General features: G+C 47.8%; 1 protein-coding gene across 1 annotated transcript in view; it reads left to right on the forward strand.

Annotated features, from left to right (window-relative positions):
- The window catches only part of fgd (faciogenital dysplasia), a 39,734-nt gene that overhangs the window by 14,915 nt on the left and 5,319 nt on the right, over window positions 1–19,500 (forward strand). The window contains exons 2-12 of the mRNA XM_076166358.1: window positions 10,425–10,598; window positions 11,576–11,777; window positions 11,998–12,607; window positions 14,089–14,178; window positions 15,449–15,585; window positions 16,295–16,451; window positions 16,572–16,710; window positions 17,628–17,686; window positions 18,136–18,282; window positions 18,428–18,600; window positions 18,703–18,733. Of these exons, the coding sequence (XP_076022473.1) occupies window positions 10,425–10,598; window positions 11,576–11,777; window positions 11,998–12,607; window positions 14,089–14,178; window positions 15,449–15,585; window positions 16,295–16,451; window positions 16,572–16,710; window positions 17,628–17,686; window positions 18,136–18,282; window positions 18,428–18,600; window positions 18,703–18,733 (1,919 nt within the window). The remainder of the gene's footprint in view (window positions 1–10,424; window positions 10,599–11,575; window positions 11,778–11,997; window positions 12,608–14,088; window positions 14,179–15,448; window positions 15,586–16,294; window positions 16,452–16,571; window positions 16,711–17,627; window positions 17,687–18,135; window positions 18,283–18,427; window positions 18,601–18,702; window positions 18,734–19,500) is intronic.

The following is a 19,500-nucleotide window of genomic DNA, read 5'->3' on the forward strand; positions in this document are numbered from 1 at the left end:
TTCTGCTCTTCATATATTCCCTACTGGATTCAGAGCTGTCTGAATCCTCTTAGAATGGCAGGAGTTGTAGTGTAGGACCAGTGTGTGCTTCTTAAGACTGGAAACCAAAAGGCAGTTCAGGTCAAAGGTCGAGGAGAACCTTCGTTTTTGAATATACACAATATTCAGCAGCAACCCTTGTGATGTCATAGAGGTCACTCGCCCTGATCTTGCATCCTCTTCAGCCTCTAAAGCTTTTTTACACTTATTATCACATGCTTTCCTTGAGCAATACACTGAATTTGATGTGTAAAATTGGTGGAGTTTCCCTTAAAAGCTGCATACTTTCATAAGTATTCGGGATTGGTCAGAACAGAAAGGAATACCAGAAGAAAAAGAATGTCGGCTTTGACGTCACAACACCACAGTGGAGATTATATTGAGTTCATTCTTATCAACAGTTTGTGACAAAATGAACAGCGAGTTGTCTGTGCCAAACGTTTACCGTAAATGTTTCAATTTGCTGCGAGGGAACCGTCGCCAAAGACTTCCCTGGGAATCACTGTCCAAAAGACCTGGCGTGCAGAGCAGCCCCCGGTGTTATGGTGGAAGTAGCACGGCGCGATGAGTCATGTTTCACCCTTTTTCCTTCCACTGGACAGGTTTACGTTTGGACAGAGCCAAAGAACAGGATGCCTGTAACCCACAACGTCCACAACTATTTCACATAATTGTGGATCTGCAGTAATAAGAGGAGACACGTCGGAGGAGTCATTAGGGCTCTGCCTGGATGTACACAGGACATCTATATATATAAAGAGAGTGTGTGTACTTGTCCGTTGTCAAAAAATGAGCAATGAAGTGAAGTAGTTTGCTATTTTGGTGTCAACTGTCTGTACACATGAATTCATCAAAGTCGCCCTTGTGGTTCTCCTTGCTTTTTTTTGCTGAAATGTTTGTTAAACACAAACACACACACACACACGCATGCAGAATTGCAGATACCAGATTAAACAGTCAGCCTGATTAATGTTCTTTATCGCCCCTGGTAATTACACCCGCTACTTCCTCCTTATACCCACGCCACCTGGGGGAACTGGTGACGGCATTTCCTGTGGCGTTGGAGTGATAATTACAGGTATCCGCAGCAAAAAATAAAAGAGAAAGAAGAAGAAATGTCAAGTGATTAGATAATGATGGATCAGCAGTGTTGAAATGGACGTTCCGTTGAGTTCAGTGTCATCCGGCAGTGACAGTCAGTAGAGTTTGAGTTTGAACTTCAACTTACTTTATTCAGTAAGATGTTGTCGTCTGTTATCTCGTCTGTCCTTCCGTCTGTGAGTGTGTGTGTGTGTGTGTGTCGCCGCATGTGTGTCCTTTACTTCTCCATTAGGGCCGAGCAGTCAGTCGGAAAGTGTTAGGGGCTCTCTTGTCTCCTCCACTGAAGCATGTGTGTGTCGCCTTTGTGGGGGAAACTTAAGCATCAGATAAGAGGAAACAAACAAGCGTTCACAAACGACGCTCGCGGCCCGTGGTGATCTTTAACGCAGCTTTAGCTTGACCTCCTTCAGCGGGGAAAAGCCATTGAATATCTCCTCTCACATTTTAAAACCTCTGCTCACTTCAAAAGCGCGCAGGAGTAACAAGGTTTCGGGGTTAACGCTGGAGCTGCGTTTTTATAGTCGCTTACGGCGTCCTGCTGCTGTGAAGTGGATGAGAGATGGCTTCCGGAGGCCAGTAACAAGATATTTAATGAAATTCTGCTGCAGGGAAGAGTGTGTGTGCGTGCGTGTGTGCGGTTGGTTCGTGTGACAGTTTGAATATGCATTTTCCTCCAAGGATGTTGACTGACTGAAGAATCTGGCCCTGGTTCCTGCCATGTTCACATCAGGGGGGTTGATTTGAATGTGTCCTTGTGAAACAGAAAGTCAATACCTGTGTGCGCATGGAGCTGCTTGTAATAACTACTGAACTACCATAAATGGTAAATTTCGGGCAAGTATGCAAGTCTCAGTGATCCTCCAGTTTTGTATTTCACAAAGTGGTGTCGGGGAAACTCAGCTTATGTTTCTCAGCAACAAAAACATAACGTGCAAATGGAAACAGGGAGTGCAGGAGGGATCATTTATCTGTGACTTCTTGTCATATACAGTAACCCTAAAATGCACAAATTGTGGTTCAAAACAGCAACACAGTGTCACATCTCCTCGGCCGTTGCCCCCCGGCCTCTTCTTCTTCTTCGTCTTCTTCTTCTATTCCTCTGCCTCTCTTGGAGCTTTGACACTGAACTATCGACAACAACTAGCAGCAATAACAGCGTCCCCCTAATTGGCCCCCTGCTCCATAATCCCTCATCTTACCCCGGCAGACCCCCTCCAGAGGCCAACTGTTGTAGGTCACACAGGTGATGGATGACAGGTGGTCAGAGTCGCCTGCTGCAGTTATCGGCAAACCGTAGAAAGACAACAGGGGCATTGAATGTAACAAACGGTGGCATGAGAGGATATGACAGCCAGTTATGCTCCGTCTAGATCTGTCGTTTGAGTTTAGGCTCCATTTGTGTTAAGTTTACTCGAGTGGGTCTTTGGAGCTTGTGTTGGCTGCCGTTTTTAGTCCCAAAGGAGAAATGTTATCTGCGGGGTGAAATGGTCAGATGGATTATAACACAATCACGTCTAAGTGTTTGATCTAATCTCTTTAACACAGATCGCTCTGATGATCATGTTTTCTTGAGGCACTAGATCTGCATCCTCTTCTGAGGCCCTAGTTGTCGGTCCTTGCTTCCTATATTTGTTTAAGTGTACACAAAGGCGGCGGGAGCAGCCTCACCGTCTCCTGTGTGGGTACACCAACATGGCTGCCAGCACTACAGTGTGGCACTATAAGGGGAATACTGGAGCCATTAGAGAGGAAATAGGAGCCTTTATTAGTCTGTCTCGTGTACACCTGGCTTCTATAACAGACCTCTCCTTGTACAGTGATTTGTGTGTGTGTGTGTGTGTGTGTATGGCTGTGCTATTGCCTGGAATGTCTTGGCTTTTTGCTCTCACCTCTTAGCTAATGCTGCCCTCCATAAACCTCAGCTTGATGAAGAGGTTTCATGGACTTGTGTTTCCACTCACGGCTCGTCCTACACAAAATGTTAATTTGGCTGCCCTCCGCCTTCTCCGTTTCCATCCCGAGAGTGACACATCTAAGAGGTCGCAGCCACGGAGTGTCAAGCCGTGTCTCCGACCCGCTCAGACGGGCCGACAGGAGCTCTCTGCTGGAACGCTTCCCTCGCTGATGCTGCCGCTCAGGAGCCAAGTGACATTTTGAGAGAGATTCTGACGTCAAAGAAGATGTTGAGTGAACAGTGACCTTTCTGTCTCTTTGTGTGTGTTGGGAAGAGTCCAGTGTGTATCAGCGCTGAAGATCAGTGACAGGGGAGGAGACATTCTGCTACCTCTCTCCCCTTTCCCATCTCCACCCTTCCACATCCTCCTTCTTTTTGGATCTGACCAAAACGTACTGGAATGATCTGGACTGGAGTGGGCACCATGGTGACCTGCGCGGGGCAGGGCTGTCCCGCTGTGGGACATTTAGACTGTCAGCAGCCCCGTGGACGCTCCCCTCCACATGCTGACATCCATCCTGCCTGCAACAGATGCAGGGCGGTGCAGTGGGCACGGGGACGACCCTTCCCATTTCATCCAGTGTTGGTTCGGAAGCTAGGTGGGGCAGGAACAGCTGAGGAAAACACACACAAATGCACACACACACACCCTCAAAAAAACACTATGTACACCTTTCTGCTGGAAACCTCCCCTCCCTCTTACTTTCCCTCTATCCCCTCCTAGTAAAAACAGCCTGTATCCTGCAAACAGGAGTTACACAAACGGGAAAAGCTGGACGCGGTGGGCGCGCGGTGGACTTGCCCCTTCCTTCTGTTGTTCTGTGAGGGAGACTTTGGCTTCTCTAGAGATCTAATTCTGTGGCCACGAGAGGTGTGTTTTAGTCGTTTGTAAAACCTTCCCCTTGTGTCTCATTTGGGAAAGGGGGTGATTTGCTCGGTAGCGTCTCGGGTCGCGCTGAAATGTTATTCTGCGGTCGCAGCGGTGCAACACTTTGGAGAGAGCTGTTAAATGTGTAATGTTGACATGAGCAAAGTGGCAGTCATTCTGTGGTCACTGCTGCATATATGAGAGAAGCATAAAGGCGTCGGCGTGCAGGCATCGTGTGCTCGTGTGGAGGTCGCGGTTTGTTCTCAGAGCAACACAGGGGCTCAATATCCTTTGATGTATGAGCCACTAAATAATCAATCATGCTGTCAAACACTTGGTGCTGGTCGTAACACCATGATGATTAGTAGATTCCACCAAAAATCAATATATGTTAAAATAATCAATGGCTTCACGCTTCAGAGAGCCTCAGTGAGTCAGGACAGATATGATGACGCTTCACAATCCTCATTATGCTGCTGCAGCGCCGACGCCAGGAAGTGATTCGAAATTTGTTTTGGAAATCAAACTATTTCAGGCTGTGTGTGTGTGTGTGTGTGTGTGTGTTTGTGTGTGTGTGTGTGTGTGTGTTTGTGTGACTCATGGAGCAAACCTGTGTGAGTGAAGGCCTCATCCATCCCCCCCCCCCCCCCCCCCAACCAAACACACACACACACACACACACACACCACCCACAGTGGGAATGGAAAGAGAGCTGGGAGTGCTTTTTTCCAGCACCGGCAAATTTCACTTATAAATCTCCCTCGCCGCTGAAGGTGTGCGTGAGTGTGTGTGTGTATGAATGTTCGGTATCGCTGCGTCTTCATTTTCAAAATCACTGCGAAGTTTTAAGACGACCAGTTGTGTTCTAACATCCACACACAGTGAAAGCCGCCATTGAGAGCCACTACAGTAGGCTTCAGTAGTTTCTGGGACAGTTGGGCAGTCATCTCTCCACAGGCCCTTGTTTTTCCTGTGTGTGTGTGTGTGTGTTGTGTGTGTTTTTTGCCCTAATTGCCAATCTGTAAGCTTCCTCCCTTTACAGTAACGCTCCAGGCTGCTGTAGTGCCCAGCATTCAGACGAGCAGCGCCTCACCTCTCTGCACCGCGCCTCATAAAAGCACCGCTGTTACCGGTTGTGGTAAAGGAGGAGAGGAAGAGAGAGAGAGAGAGTGGGCCGGGGGGAAGCAGTCATGCCTTCAACTCCCGCGGCTTTTTTACGATGAATATGATTTTGACTCATCTATTGTCACATCTCAAAGTCACTGTGTTCGACTTACTGTAAACCCTCCGCATCCTCTTCCTCCTCCCGTGACTCCTCATGCTCGCTCACTCGTTGATGAGTTATTGTCGCGAGTCAAAGCTGCGAGAAACAAAGGTCGGTCAGGTCAAGGCGGTCCATGGCCTTTATGGACTCGACCCCCTTTTCTCTCAGCGTGACTGCGGTTGCGACCCATCTGTGGCCCACATGCATGTACGCTGATTATGCAGCACGAGGGCCGGGGGGCGGCGGCGGCCCGGGATCGTTTCTGTACACGAAAGCAAAAGTAGTCCTCCGCCGTCCTCCGCCTGACCTACCTACTATATTAGCTATATAGATCAGAGACGTTTCCATGGCGATGCCCTGTTCTCTCTCTCTCTATCTGCGGCGAATCAGGCCTCTTCCTCGAGTCGCTCCGTCTATCCTGGGACTGCAGGAAGACGGTGCCACTCTGATGTTAACTCGTCAGCCTGTGTTTGTGTTGTGCTCCACTTGTTGACCGTCACAGCGTATCATTAGAGGAATGGAGAGCAGATGGGTCTATTTTTAAACCGGCGTGTGTGTTTCCTGTAACGCTGCTGATAACTCACAACACAACTCTTCACTAGCAGGGGCTCAAACAACAAATTATTTTTACATATCAAACTCAAAAGCGCTGTAATTTGAATCAACAAACATATTACCGCCTCACATATTTACCTGGCAGCCGGTTTTACTAGTCGAACAACCCGACAACCATCAGCGGCTAATTTGATCAGCTGTTGCTCATTAGTGTTAGTTCAGTGGTCCTCCAAAATAAGACTCAGCTTGTGTCTGGTTTTTGTGCGCCTTGCCTGCCTTGTTATTTCCATGACGCAGCAAAATAAGCATGTAACTGTCAAATGTTTGGTAGCACACCACTCACACTGATCTGGAGGTCAATTAATGGAAAATATGGCATTTTTAATCCCAATACTGGTAAAAAAAATAAATCGCAGATCCGTCCTCCAGCATTGTCCAGCTCTTCCTTGAAAATGTGTTTTGTCACATTAAGGCCTCAGTCATCCTTCAGCTATTGTAAAATGCCTCCGTGCTTTCTGCCAACAATCTCCAGCCATCTGCTGCCCTCTCATCGCTTTCCCAAACATCTCCGCCTCGCCCATGGCTGTCACGGTCCCTCCTGGAATCTGGCGGTCCTAATCTGTGGGAGCCTGTGAAAATCCTCTCCCACTGTGGGAGACGTGTGTGTCAGCATGTGTGTGTGTGTGTGCGTGTGTGTGCCCGCCGCGCCCGGTGACCTGATTGTGGGTTAGAGGACAGACCTAGAAGATGACTACCCTTAGCTCCTACTTATTCCTACAATAACGCAACAAAAATCTTCATGGAGATTCGTCAGAGAAAACATAGCGTGAAGACAAATGGGTGACTAGGGATTTGTTAATCTCAGGCCAGATGCCGCTGTGCATGAGGTTGCGTTGATCCTGTAGCTGAGTATGTGTGTGTGTGTGTGTGTGTGTGTACAGTATGTGTTAATAAACCCTGTTGTGAAGGGAGGTGGAGCCTCATTACTCTATGAGGGAAATCTGCTGATTGTCAGTGATTGGGGATCTGTTCTAGATCCCGGAACAGCCATTGTTGTATACTTCCTCTGTCTCTCTGCTCCATTTCCTCTGTGTGTGTGCTTGGGGACAGATCCTTTTAATGATGAGCTTCTGCCTGACAACCAACCTCCTGGGGAAATACAGTATAACCAGCCCAACACACCAACCATATCACACTATAGTAAAATCGGTGTTACTCTCCCTTTTCTGCGAGTGAAGCCCTCTGCATTAGACTGGGATGAGCCCGTCGCTGCTACCTGTGATCTCTGTGTCTTTGTTTCTCTTCTATTATTGAGGTCGTAACTCCAAATCAGAACCAATGCTCAAGGATGGAATGAGAGGAGAGAAGAGATATGAGCGAAACGCATGAGAAGCTCCAAACTAACAACAACACACAAACCAATGTGTGCTCGGTGGCTTTGCGGCTCGCAGCAGCCATTAGATGAGAGACTGAAACTGGAGCAGCGTGCAGGAAGGTCGAGGTAGAAGAAGAAGCAGAGCAGCAGAGGTATTTTCTGAAATGTGATCGTGATGTGGGACAATGAGATGCCAGATTCTTCCCCGTGAAGTGTCCTTGGGATTCTGGCTCCATTCGTGTGTTGAACCTGGAGGCTGGATGAAGGGACTGGTGTGTGATTGCCACGCCTGTCTCACTGCGGGGTTGTTCTGTGGCAGGAGCCCCTGATTGCCTGGCCGCCTGGCTGCCGGGACCTTCCGCTGAATCTGTCTCCCCCCTTCCAACAGCACCGCGGCGGGAAGATTGCACTCGAGGGATGATGGGTAATAAATGAGTCTGACGGGTCGCCTCAGGGATGACAGTGACTGACAGCCAACTAGGTTTGTGCAGTTTGTGTGTGTGCTTCTGTGTGTTTGAGCCTATGTGTGTAGAGAGGTGGAGAGTTTGTTTGAGATTGAGACAGCCAGCAGTTTTTCTCCATAATTACCACTTTCTGGTGTAAGATGCTGTCAGGGAAGTTGAGCAAATTATGACATAAATGATGGGCTGGCACTTGAACCAAGTCATAGAATTCCAAAATGCAACATACTAATTTGCATATAAAATAAAATACTATTATATGAAATTAGACAGTGTCAGTGTAGTTCAGTGTCTAAAGCGTTCACACACACACACACACACACACACACACACACACACACACACACACACACACACACACACACACACACACATAGAGAGAGACAAATGTGCACTGTCTCTAGCTCACTATGTTTAGAAGTGCACAGTAATGCAGTCTTTCTGGTTATTGCTCAGATTTAGTCTCAGCGCTCTCTGAGGTCGGTTCGTTCTGTTCTGCGGAGTCTCGATGTAAGATGACAGCTCGCTGTTCACTCGGGCAGCTGCATTAACACCAAAGACTGAAAGTGAGCAAAAACACGAAGAGATTGCCATGGTAACACACATCTTTCAGCGTGTGGCGAGGATGACGTCCTCTGATGTGTTATTTATGGCAAATGGCTCCCAACCATCCATTTCTTAGTGTAATTGAAACTGAGCAAATGAAACTAATGAGCTTCTATATTTATTCATGAGTGTTTCTTCTTCTTGCAGTTACACAACGGCGACCTAATCCCTCTGATCCCTCTGAGACCAAATCACTTAGATGACTAACTCACGGCGTCAAACACGTTTTTTGCAATAACAATAAAGCAATTGTGTGCCACTTGTTACGGGAAAGCCCTTTGCCGTCGGTGCTACGGTTGAACTGTGGGGCAGTTTGTGTGTGCGTGCGTGTGTGTTGTGTGTGTGTGTGTGTGTGTGAGTGCTCTGTGATTGCTGCAGATCACACGTACGTCACTTTGGACAGGAACTTGGATCAGGTTTGGCAGGTGAACAGACAGACAGGTGCAGTTCCTGTGTTGTGCAGGACGCAGTTTTAAAGAACCATCCAGGGTGTGTGTGTGTGTGTGTGTTTGCCACAAAGACACGGCTTACTCACATGCACACACTGGCAAACAGGGAGTGCAGGATTTGCTTTGCTCATGACTGGATTGTGTGTGTGTGTGTGTGTGTGTTTGTGGGGGAGTTTTCCTTTCATTTGTCTGTTGGACTTTGGATGTGTGAGACGTGGAGCAGCCAGTGACAAGGTAACGTTAATAACTCTTGTTCTTCTTCTAACTCTTTCTTAACTGGAATGTAAGCGTTAGCAACAGAGACATCACTGCGATATGAATAAGGAATAAGGAATGTTAGGGGCGTAAAGAGAAGAGTTTTACTTTGAAAGCGACAAAATAGCTCGATGCAGAAATAGAAACACGTCTGGTCGTTTCATCGTCTGCTCCTGCATTCATCAAACTTTAATGAAGGAAAGCACCGCTGCTCCTCCGGCTCCTTGTTTTGTGTCAGACGGGGTTGATATGCGGGCCGGGGTTTTGCTCTCAGGTAACCATGGCTACAGTAAGTTTCCATAGGTACCGGCCCCTATGCTTCTGTCCTCCACTGCTGGTACCGGCTTGTTTGTTTTTCCCATGAACGGGCCTCTGCTCACGGGTCAAAGACTCCTTCACCAGGCAGTCATCTGGCATGAAGGACGTGCCTGCTCGCTTGTTCATAGGTCAAAGTTTTCCTCTGACTCAGCCCCACGAGCCGTCTTCCATTTACAGTCCGGGGCCGTGCCAAAGTCTCATCTTTTCCCCCCACCGGCCTGTCGAGCTCTTATTCCGCTGCGGTGGAGAGTCGGGGAGAGACGAGCCTGGAGTGAGCCACATCACATCAGACAGAGCCGCCACAGCTCTCATTATTCCTGACAGAATTCTCTCCTTCCTTCCTTCCTCTGCCTTGAGCGTGGCGGGGGGAAAAAAACACTAAATTAGATGTGCCGCAGCTCTCGCGGGGGTTGGTTCAGTGTAATTTTGGAGCTGTAATGTAGTTGAGAAAGCAACAAAAGCCAGCTCATAAGCCTGAAGGTGCGGAGCTGTTAAGGTAATCTGATGAGGGATCACTCTGCTCAGATCAGATAAAGATGTGACGGCACGACGGAACACGGGAGTGAATGACTGGATTTCTAATATCGAACTATCAAATAATCAACCTAATGTCATACGTTTATAGTGAAATAATCCAACTTTATATCTCACCAGTATAGGAAATAAGCAGCTTTAAAGGGCAAAACTATATTCTACATTTTTGCCCCAAAACATTCAAATATGTGTCTGAATGTGGTATGAATGACCTCATAATCAGTGTGTGTGTGTGTGTGTGTGTGTGTGTGTGTGTGTGTGTGTGTGTGTGTGTGTGTGTGAGGCAGATAAAACACAGCGGACACGAAGTCGTTTCAGTTTACGACGTGACCACGGATTGGCTGATTCCTTAGGGAGAAGGGTCGGCACATCACGAGGCTTGTGTGGATACATGCAGTAAAAGTGTTGTCTTCTGATGTACTAACACTTTATTTGATCTGGAAACAAACATACCAGCAGGTTTCTCATCTTTCAGTTTTATATTGTGATAAAAGTGCAGGTCAGTGGAGTGCAAACATCGGCCATTTTTTTTAAACGGATCACTCCCTACACGGTGCGTCTCGTGAAAACGCAATCCAGCCCTTTATCCTCATCAATAACCCTGCGCCATCTTTGTTTCTGTGCCTTCTTTCCCTTCCCTTCCAGACCTCTCCCCCGCCTCCCCTCTGCCGTACCCGTGCGGCTCAGCGGACTACCTGTGCTCCCCGCGGCCGGTGAAGAAAGGCCCGACTCCCAGACCATGTCACGACAGGCCGGCCATCAAACCGCGGCCCCAGCCCTCCACGTCGCCCAGGCTCCCAACCGCACAGAAACCTCAAGGTAGCGTCATCCACTGTATATTCTTTTATAAGTGAAAGGGCTGCGCAAAGATCACAGCCCTGATACGGAGCTGTTGTTTATTCTCCTGTAAATACGGGTGTGTGTCAGTCGTCTGGCCTCACTCTGTCTCTCACACAGCTCAGTGGGTCACCGCGGCAACGATCTCTGTTTCATAAAGCAGGTCAATGGCTCCCAAGAGCTTCTGTTTGGGCATCTTATGTGTGACCTACATGTGTTCCATCAGGTATTAGATGATAAAGTGATCATATATATTATATTATTATGTTTTGAAATACATTTTTTTACTATTTTGCCTTTTTTTGCCCAAGAAAGTGTGAAATACATTATGAAAAAAAGAAAGAAATACGTTTCTGTTAAAGAACTGTTTCAGAACCTTTCACACCTACACACACAGAGGAAGTGTCTAACTTAACAACTGTAACACATCTCATCTTCATGCTTCCTGCTTTCAGACAAGCCAGTTTCTGATATGAAATGCACGTAACAAAAAAAGAAAACCCCGAGAAAATACAGAGATGAGTGAATTTGTAGACGTGCGTGCAATGTGTGTGCATCTCAAGACCGCTGTGTCATTTCTGTCCTTTTTAATCTAACATTGGTGCCTCAGTCGCTTACACACGTACGTATGTGTGTAAGCCACTGAGGCACCAAAGTTAGACCCACACACACACACACACACCCTCATCTAATAGTAGCATCCTGTTCTGAAATAAGGAAGTAGGCAGCCGACTGAAGCTCAGAGTCGCTCCCGCTCTGCACTGCTGACATACGTTTCAATCTTGGACTGAATCGTTTGTGTTCCTCCAGCTTCCCGCATGGACACAGAAATGGAGGTTTTCTCACTGGGACTTATACATGTGACTTGAGCGCCTTTTTGTTACCACCTGCAGCCTCATTCCTCCTCTCCGTCTCTTTTTCTCTGTCTCTATCTGGGTCGCTGCGTCCGTCCCCTATAGTGCCCCCTAAACCTCAGCACCTGCTGGCTCTCGGGCAAGACAAGAAACCTAAGAGGATCCCGCCAGCACCCTGCAGGCCGCTGCCAGCACCCCCTCCTCCGCCCAAACCAAAGCCAGGTCCGACCGCTCCTGGCCTGGGCACGGCGCCGCAGAGAGAGGCCCAGAAAGTGGGGCTACTCATCGAGAGGTTTGAGAACTCCAGGTAAGTCAGCAGAGAGCGCTTTGGGTCTGTGCATGAGTGACAGTTTCTGTGTGTTTGTGATAGAAGATGAACCCTGCTTGAGCCCGGTGTTCTTGTTTAGTTTTGTGGTTTAAGTTGGAAACCTTGTAAAAATCGGAGAAGAATGTATATTACTGATAATGTACATTTTTCAGTGGCCTGTACAGTGGACATGCAGTGATATCCATTTCTTCTTTCCCAGGGTTCCTATCCTGGGGGTGGTCCCACGGTCTCAGCTGCACCTGTGTCTGAGAATGGACCCTGCGTCTGACATCACATCCTCCTGCGGCCAGGACTCCACAGGGAAGGACGCAGGAGACTCTTCCCCCGTGCACAAACTTGCACTCGGCACCTCTGAGCGGACCGACGAGGTGACAGAACTATCCCACCTGGCGTCCATGCACATCAATGGATCCGACGACATTCCGCTGGACGACTGCGTCGAGGACGACATTGCGCATAGCATCGGTTGCCTTGAAGACGTGGAGCGAGAGGAGAGCTCCTCTCACGAGCTCCGGGACTCCTCGGAGCAGAACGGGACCGGCAAGATTCCCAACCGGGACAGCGGCATCGACAGCCCGTCGTGCACGGCGGACGGAGAGGCATTCCCCAACGACCCCATCGACGAGGAGGATCATTACGACAGCGTCACGGAAACGGAGAGCGTGTCCTGCTGCGTTACCTTGGGAAACAAGCGAGACTCCACGCAGGATGAGGACAGTGACTTAGACGAGGGGAGCAGTGGGGAAATACACACTTTGGCGGACACTCAGTGTGTGTATCAGTCAGATACACACTCAGACGTGCAGAAAGTGAGTACCTTGCATGCTACAGCCTCTTCAAGTCGTAACTACAAACCCAAACAACCATAATTAGAACCTGAAGTGGTCTTTTATGTCCCTCTACACCTCCAGCGTCCACTTTGACTCCACCTCGTTTCCGCATTCACTTTATATTCATATTTCACGTTGCGTCACAATAGTCAGAAATGTTCATCGGATTGAGCCTGCAAGGTTGAAAGCCTCATCTCAGACAGTCTCGCTGCCTTTCATGTCGTGGAAAAAAAGTATCCAGAGTCTATTATTATCTCAGACCCAGTGAACGTTTTCAAAGGAAACTTCAGGCACGAAACATTAGACAGTGTTACAGCCTCAGTTTGGCGTGGGTTTCACAAGTGACTGACTTGTGTCTAAAAGCAGCTTTGCCGTTACATAAAGGGATGAATACCTGCCCGGAGCTGAAAGAGGAGCTCGTGATCGCTGCGGAGATGAAAGAGTCCGGAGACAAGAAATCTGCCCACGGCTCAGTTCAAGTTTCACCTCTCTTGTCCTTATGTTTGACCATTAACTGTAAACAACAATGAAACCTTAAACATTGTCTTCTGGCCCACAGGTGCCATTGATTTGTCGCCTTAGATACCGACGGTTCCTGACGTAGAAGCATCAGGGTGATAAGCAGAAATATGTTTATGACACAGAAAGGTTGATCCTGTGAGTTCAGACGATTGAAACGCAACGCTTGCTTGTCTATATTTCGCATTAATCTCTAATTCGTAGCGGCATTGTGTGTTTTAATGCAGCGATACACACCCAGAACTCCCTCAAACAAACACACAAATGCCTCTGACTCCCCACACCCACGGCCTTTTGGGAAAGGTATCTCCATTCTCCTGATCCCAAAAACCGACGCTCAGAGGAAGGGCGTGTTGTTTTGTGTCTTTTTTGTGTGTGTGTGTTTGTCTGCACGAATGTCTCCCAGCGATACAGCTAGTTGTTGTGTGCGCAATGACAAGCTTGTCATAAAGGATGTGGGTTTTTGAGGAGGATAAGACACCGTGAAGTGCTGACTTCTGCGTCCTCCTCCACACAGACCCACTTACAGCAGCTAATAGGAGGCATTCAGACTTACTCTGTGTTCCACCTTCTGCTCTGCTCAAGCTTGCGTGTCTCTGCGTGTGTTATAAGAAGCAGACAGCTGTTGTGAAACCCCGTTATCGCAACAGGACACATGTCTGACCCTGAAGTGCGTTCAGTGTCACGGAGATGCTCGTCACTGCAACATATTCACAGTGTCCTTCAACATCAAGTCGTAAAGACGCAACGCTTCAGTTTCACTACATCAGCTTCAAAACCTACTCAACTACTAAACCTGCTGACTTGTTTAAGCACTGATTTCACTTGCAAGTTTGGCCTTATTGGTTCATGACCGGGCTGTGTGTTGTACCTCTCGTGTTTATTCTCTTTCCACGCAGCAGTCCGTCTATAATCTGAACTGTGTGTCTGTTTCTCCTCAGTGCTCAGAGGCTCAGAAGCTCCTGAACATCGCCAAAGAGCTTCTCCAAACCGAGGAGGCCTACGTGAAGAGACTCAACCTACTCGACCAGGTAACCTGACTCTGGACGTGTGGACCTCTGTCGCTGCTGCCTGTCTGTCTGTGTGTGTGTGTGTGTGTGTGTGTGTGTGTGTGTGTGTGGATATGCCTCTGGGTCTCAATCTCCTATATGTGCCAGTGGTTTTAGTGATTGTGATGCTAGGCTGAGCTGGATTAAAACTGGCACTCTGATCCACTGGACAACAAGCCTTCTTCTGTTTGCTGGATTACTCACTGTACTGTAAAAATGATCATGTGAGCAACTGCATGTGTGTATGTATGTGTATGTGTGTGTATTGTGTGTATTGTGTTTATATATAGAGCTTTTTCCTCCCATAATACTACAATGAGAAGTGCAAAGGCCCAAGACACAGATACTGTAGAAGTCTAGCACCATAAACTCCACAGTACTCGTTGTATTAATCCATACTATCAAAACAATTGGAGGTGACAGACATTAAAGCCAATTCTACTCCAATTCATGCAAATGATGCTTCCTGAGTTTGCAGAGAGGAAGAATTTCCCCTCAGCATGACCTCATCTTTTTTATCTCTTGAGCTGTCACAATCTCCTCCTGGAATCTGCTTTATTTGCTAAACTATTTCTTCTACACAGCCTTTGCTTTCGTTATCTGGAGTTTGCGATGTGTGACTTTACTCGCAGTGGTTGAATCTTCTTCCGCTTTGTGGAGCTCGTGCGGCGGAGGAGAAACACAGCCGCTGAGGGCAGAGAACCCTCACAGTTCACTTCCTGTTTTTGTCTCGACACTTTTCCACGACACTTATCTCCATAGAAACAGCATCGGGCCGTCTGTTGCTGTGCGTCACAAGAGTGTTATGGAAATGAGAAGAGGGAGACGCAATTCATCACAGCAGTTGCGACAAGGTTGAGCAAAAAGTTGCCAGATTGGAGTGTTTTTGTCCCCCGCTGGAGCGTTAGGAAACAAGGAACTGTACCAGCCAGGTTAGAGTCAAAGTGGTTGCAACAGTCAGAGCTCTTAAAGCACAGCGTCCCACAATAGCACAGGCAGAGTAAGGCCATAGGTGACTCATAGCAATCTTCTCCTCAGGACTCAAATGCTAACGTTGGAGAAAATTGAAATGTGCAAGGCTCAACACATGCATCCCCTCCCTGTGCGTATGTGTGTGTGTGTGTGTGTGGTGTGTGTGTGTGTGTGTGTGTATGGGTGTAACTCTCCCCATTCCTCGAAAAAGGATGGCAAACTTTTAGAATTTGAGATTTGAGGTTTTGCATTGATTATTAATGAATGTGTTTCCCTGCAGGTATTTTGCACTAAGCTCACAGAAGCTGGAATCCCCCAGGATGTCATTACGGGGATCTTCTCCAACATCTCCTCCATCTACTGCTTCCATGATAAGTTCCTGCTCCCCGAGCTCAAGACGCGCATCATCGGAGAATGGTGAGGAAGACACTCTACAGTTCAGACGCTGTTATTCTCAGCAGTGTGTATGTTCTGTGTGTGCGCTTTGGAAATAGAATAGACATATTTTCTGCTTTGTCTTTTCACTTAAAGCAGGGCTCTTACCTCCCAGTGTTTGTATTGTGCCAGCATCAGCCACCCTTGGGAGATAATGACTCCTCTAGAGAGCTTTGCTTAGGGAAATCACCCGTCACATGATGGCTCCCTCCCTCATGCTGCAGTCTAGAGTCCTTTAAATGTTATTAAGAGAGTTACAAACACACTTTCATGTTGGGAGAATGAGGTTGGATTTGTTCAAATGATTCTGTGAAGAAATGTTTTGAACTTAACGTGTTCTAAACTTAGAAACATGAGTTAAATGTTTACTGTCCTCTAACGTGTTTAATCCATTTGTCAGACATCGATAAAAGCTGGGAGAATGTAATTTTGCCTCACGCCTGTTTGTCATGAGGCAACTGAGGCTCGCCAATAGAATGTTAAGCCTCGAACTGAAGATTTTCCTGTATAATCCAATTCAATGCCACACAGCAGCTCTGTGCAATGCATCTGAATGAGGCTTATAAGCTTTGTTTGACACACAAGGAGCAGTTTTTGTCTGTTTTGATGAATATAAAATAGCACTTGAGTCTGAAAAAATGTAGGTATCCGACCCCAAATTCTTATTCTTAGTCTGTTGTGTTTGCTGCAGGGAATCGAACCCTCGGATCGGAGACATCCTTCAGAAGCTGGCACCATTCATGAAGATGTACGGAGAATACGTGAAGAACTTTGACCGGGCGATGGATTTGGTCAACACCTGGACGCAACGCTCATCGCAGTTCAAGAGCGTCGTCCAGAACATACAGGTTGGCATGTGTGTGTGTGTTTGTGTGTGTGTGTGTGTGTGTGTGTGTGTATGAACGTTGCTGCACGGAAAAACCACTTCGCTTTTGAAGAACCGCTTGTTGTTTGTCTTCACCCGACAGAAACAGGATGTGTGTGGGAACCTGACGCTGCAGCACCACATGCTGGAGCCGGTCCAAAGGATCCCTCGCTACGAGCTGCTGCTCAAAGACTACCTGAAGAAGCTTCCCTGCGACGCGCTGGACCGGAAAGATGCAGAAAGTGAGCCATCCGGACAACTTTACTCATAAATAACACAGTCACCACGCCCGCTCTGACCTCTGCTTCCCCTGCGGACAGAGGGAGATGTAATTTACTGCAAAATATCACCTGTGATCGTCGTGAGTCATCGACAGGCTGTAATGGCCGGCGGATAGGTTGAAGGAGTGTTTGTCTGTGCTTGCGTAGACACACACCAATACATGGTAGGAGCTTCCAGAGGTGCGGCACTGGCATTGTTTCGCAAATCAGGCTTAAACTTTGTGCCTCCAGCCCTAAACCGAGCCATAATGTGCTGTGTAGCAAATCTAATGCCAGAGAAGTAAACTGCGCTCTCCAAACCGGAGTCTAAATCTGACGTGGCTTAAGGCCGGATGAACACGCATTAAGAGAACGTGGAGATACTGTGTGTAATCCTCTTGTATATGTGACAAGAGCGTTCACCTGAGCAGGATGGTAAAGACATATCAGACCCACATCTCTCTCCCTCCTCCCCCCGCCCTCCTCCCCCTGCTCTGCTTCCACCCGTCCACTCCCTTTCACCAGCACTTCATCAAGGCGTTTGAAGCCTCTTTTCACTTGGGTTAGCCGTCCCCTGTGTTTATGTAAGCCGTGATGAAGATGGCTGACGCAGGTGCTCACAGGCATTAGGGCAAAAGTCTCCGCTGACTAAAAGCGAGCTTAATGCACGCTGGGTGTTTCCTGTTAGAAGCTTTTGGCGTTTGATCTTGTTAAACATTAACTTGGCATAAAGTGTGTGTGTGTCATGTTGACTGTTGAGAAGGAAGGAACAAATATGGTTGATATATGTAAATTAAGAATCTACACAGCAACCAGTGAGTACAACTGTTATGTAGCAGTATTGTTGTATTATATTAATTATTATGATATTTTAATGTGTGTGTGTGTGTGTGTTACAGAGGCTGTGGAGCTCATCTCTACCGCAGCCAATCACTCCAATGCAGCGATCAAAAAAATGGTAAGAATTCTGCGACCCCTCCCTCGCTTCTCGTCTCTCCAGCCCTCGTGGCTCAGCGTCTGGTTGACCTGAACGATGATGAACCACCCATTCGTTGCCCAATCTCAAGAGCTGCTGTCAGTCAGTCAGAGTTACATGCGTTCGTCTGAGGGAGTGAACCAGCTGAATTAGCACAGACAGGAAGCTGCTGTTTCCTGCCTCGGGTTTCACAGAACTGTCTCTCTAACACTTGTCCTCTTCGTCTCTTTACTCTTCTCTCGTTTCGCACATCCTTTAAAACAACCAGAGCAGACGAAAGTTTGCATGAATCAATACAGAAATATTAAACCGTCTCTTAAGTCTGTCCTGCTGAATGAGTGAATGAAGCTTTGGCTGATAACAAAATAACACATTCGTCCTCCATGTTTTTGTTTCTCTTTGTCCATCCTCCCGCTGCTTGATGTTTTTAGGAGAAGATGCACAAACTGCTGGAGGTCTACGAGAGACTCGGGGGAGAGGAGGACATAGTTAACCCAGCCAACGAGCTCATCAAAGAGGGACACATCAAGAAGATGTCAGCCAAAAACGGGACAGCACAAGACCGATACCTCTACTTGGTGAGAGGGCTGAAATACTGTGAGAGGATGTGTGTGCGTGCGTGTGTGTGTGTGTGTGTGTGTGTGTGTGTGTGTGTGTGTGTGTGTGTGTTAGTGGTAGTGTCACAGTTTGTAGTGTCATAGTCACACTTTGCGTTCTCTCTAGTTCAACAACATGGTGCTATACTGCGTGCCTAAACTCAGACTGATGGGACAGAAGTTCAGCGTCAGGGAGCGGATCGACATCGCCGGCATGGAGGTGCAGGAGAACGTCAAGCAGAACCTCCCTCACTCCTTCGCCATCATCGGCAAGCAGCGCTCGCTGGAGCTGCAGGCCAGGTAAGGACGGGCAAACAAAAGACTCAGCTGGTTATGTGTGTGTGTGTGTTTGTGGTGAAGTGAAGTGAAACAAACCCCGAGCTCTCTCTCTTTGCGTTACAGGACAGCCGAGGAGAAGAGAGACTGGATTCAGGCAAGGATCACACACACATGCTTGCATACAGCATACAAACACAGGCACTCTCTCTCTGTCCCTCTCTCTCTCTCTTTCTCTCTCCCTCTCTTTTCTAATCTGTGCATTCCTCAACACAGCCATATTACAGCAAAGAATTAGCGGGGATTTCCTCCCTCACACTCATTCAGTGTGTTTTTGAATTATAAAGCCCCTCATTACTGCTCATTTAGCCCATTACAGTTGGGTAAAGCTGATTAAATCGTTTCAAAGGCTTGAAAGGGAGGGGGGAGGGGGGAGGGAGGAAGGGGGTGCCGTATTGAAAAAGATGCTTTGGCACGTTTGGGTGTTTTCTCTACACATACACACGGGAGAGGCTGGCATGAATAGTCGGCGCATTCAGCAAAGTGAAGCGAGCGCGGGATCGAAATCTAAGATTCAGGAGAGAAAAGAAAAGGTTCTCAGCAGGTCTCCGGAGTGAGACACGGGCCCCGAGGGCTGGCATGAGCGGCGTGATGCTTGTGGATCGGTGTTGTCGTTTATGGGGAGCATGGGTCAGGCCAGACGACAGCACGCCACAGACACTCTTTGTTCTGCCTGTCAGAGAGAGAAAGACAGCTTTCTGCCTTCCTCTGTGTCGTCTTTCCTTTATTCACTTTAATCTTCTCAATCCTGTCAGACTGAGAACTCGACAACACGAGCTCACACACTGGTACACCATGTCTTCGTCACAATGCCCTCTGTCTATGTCTTTGCTCTCTTTCATTACAAGCGTTGAAGTAAGAAAT

Source organism: Genypterus blacodes, unplaced genomic scaffold (assembly GCF_046128005.1).
Source record: "Genypterus blacodes isolate CSIRO-AG114 ecotype Tasmania unplaced genomic scaffold, CSIRO-AGI_Gbla_v1 ptg000156l_1, whole genome shotgun sequence".
Lineage (NCBI taxonomy): Eukaryota > Metazoa > Chordata > Actinopteri > Ophidiiformes > Ophidiidae > Genypterus > Genypterus blacodes.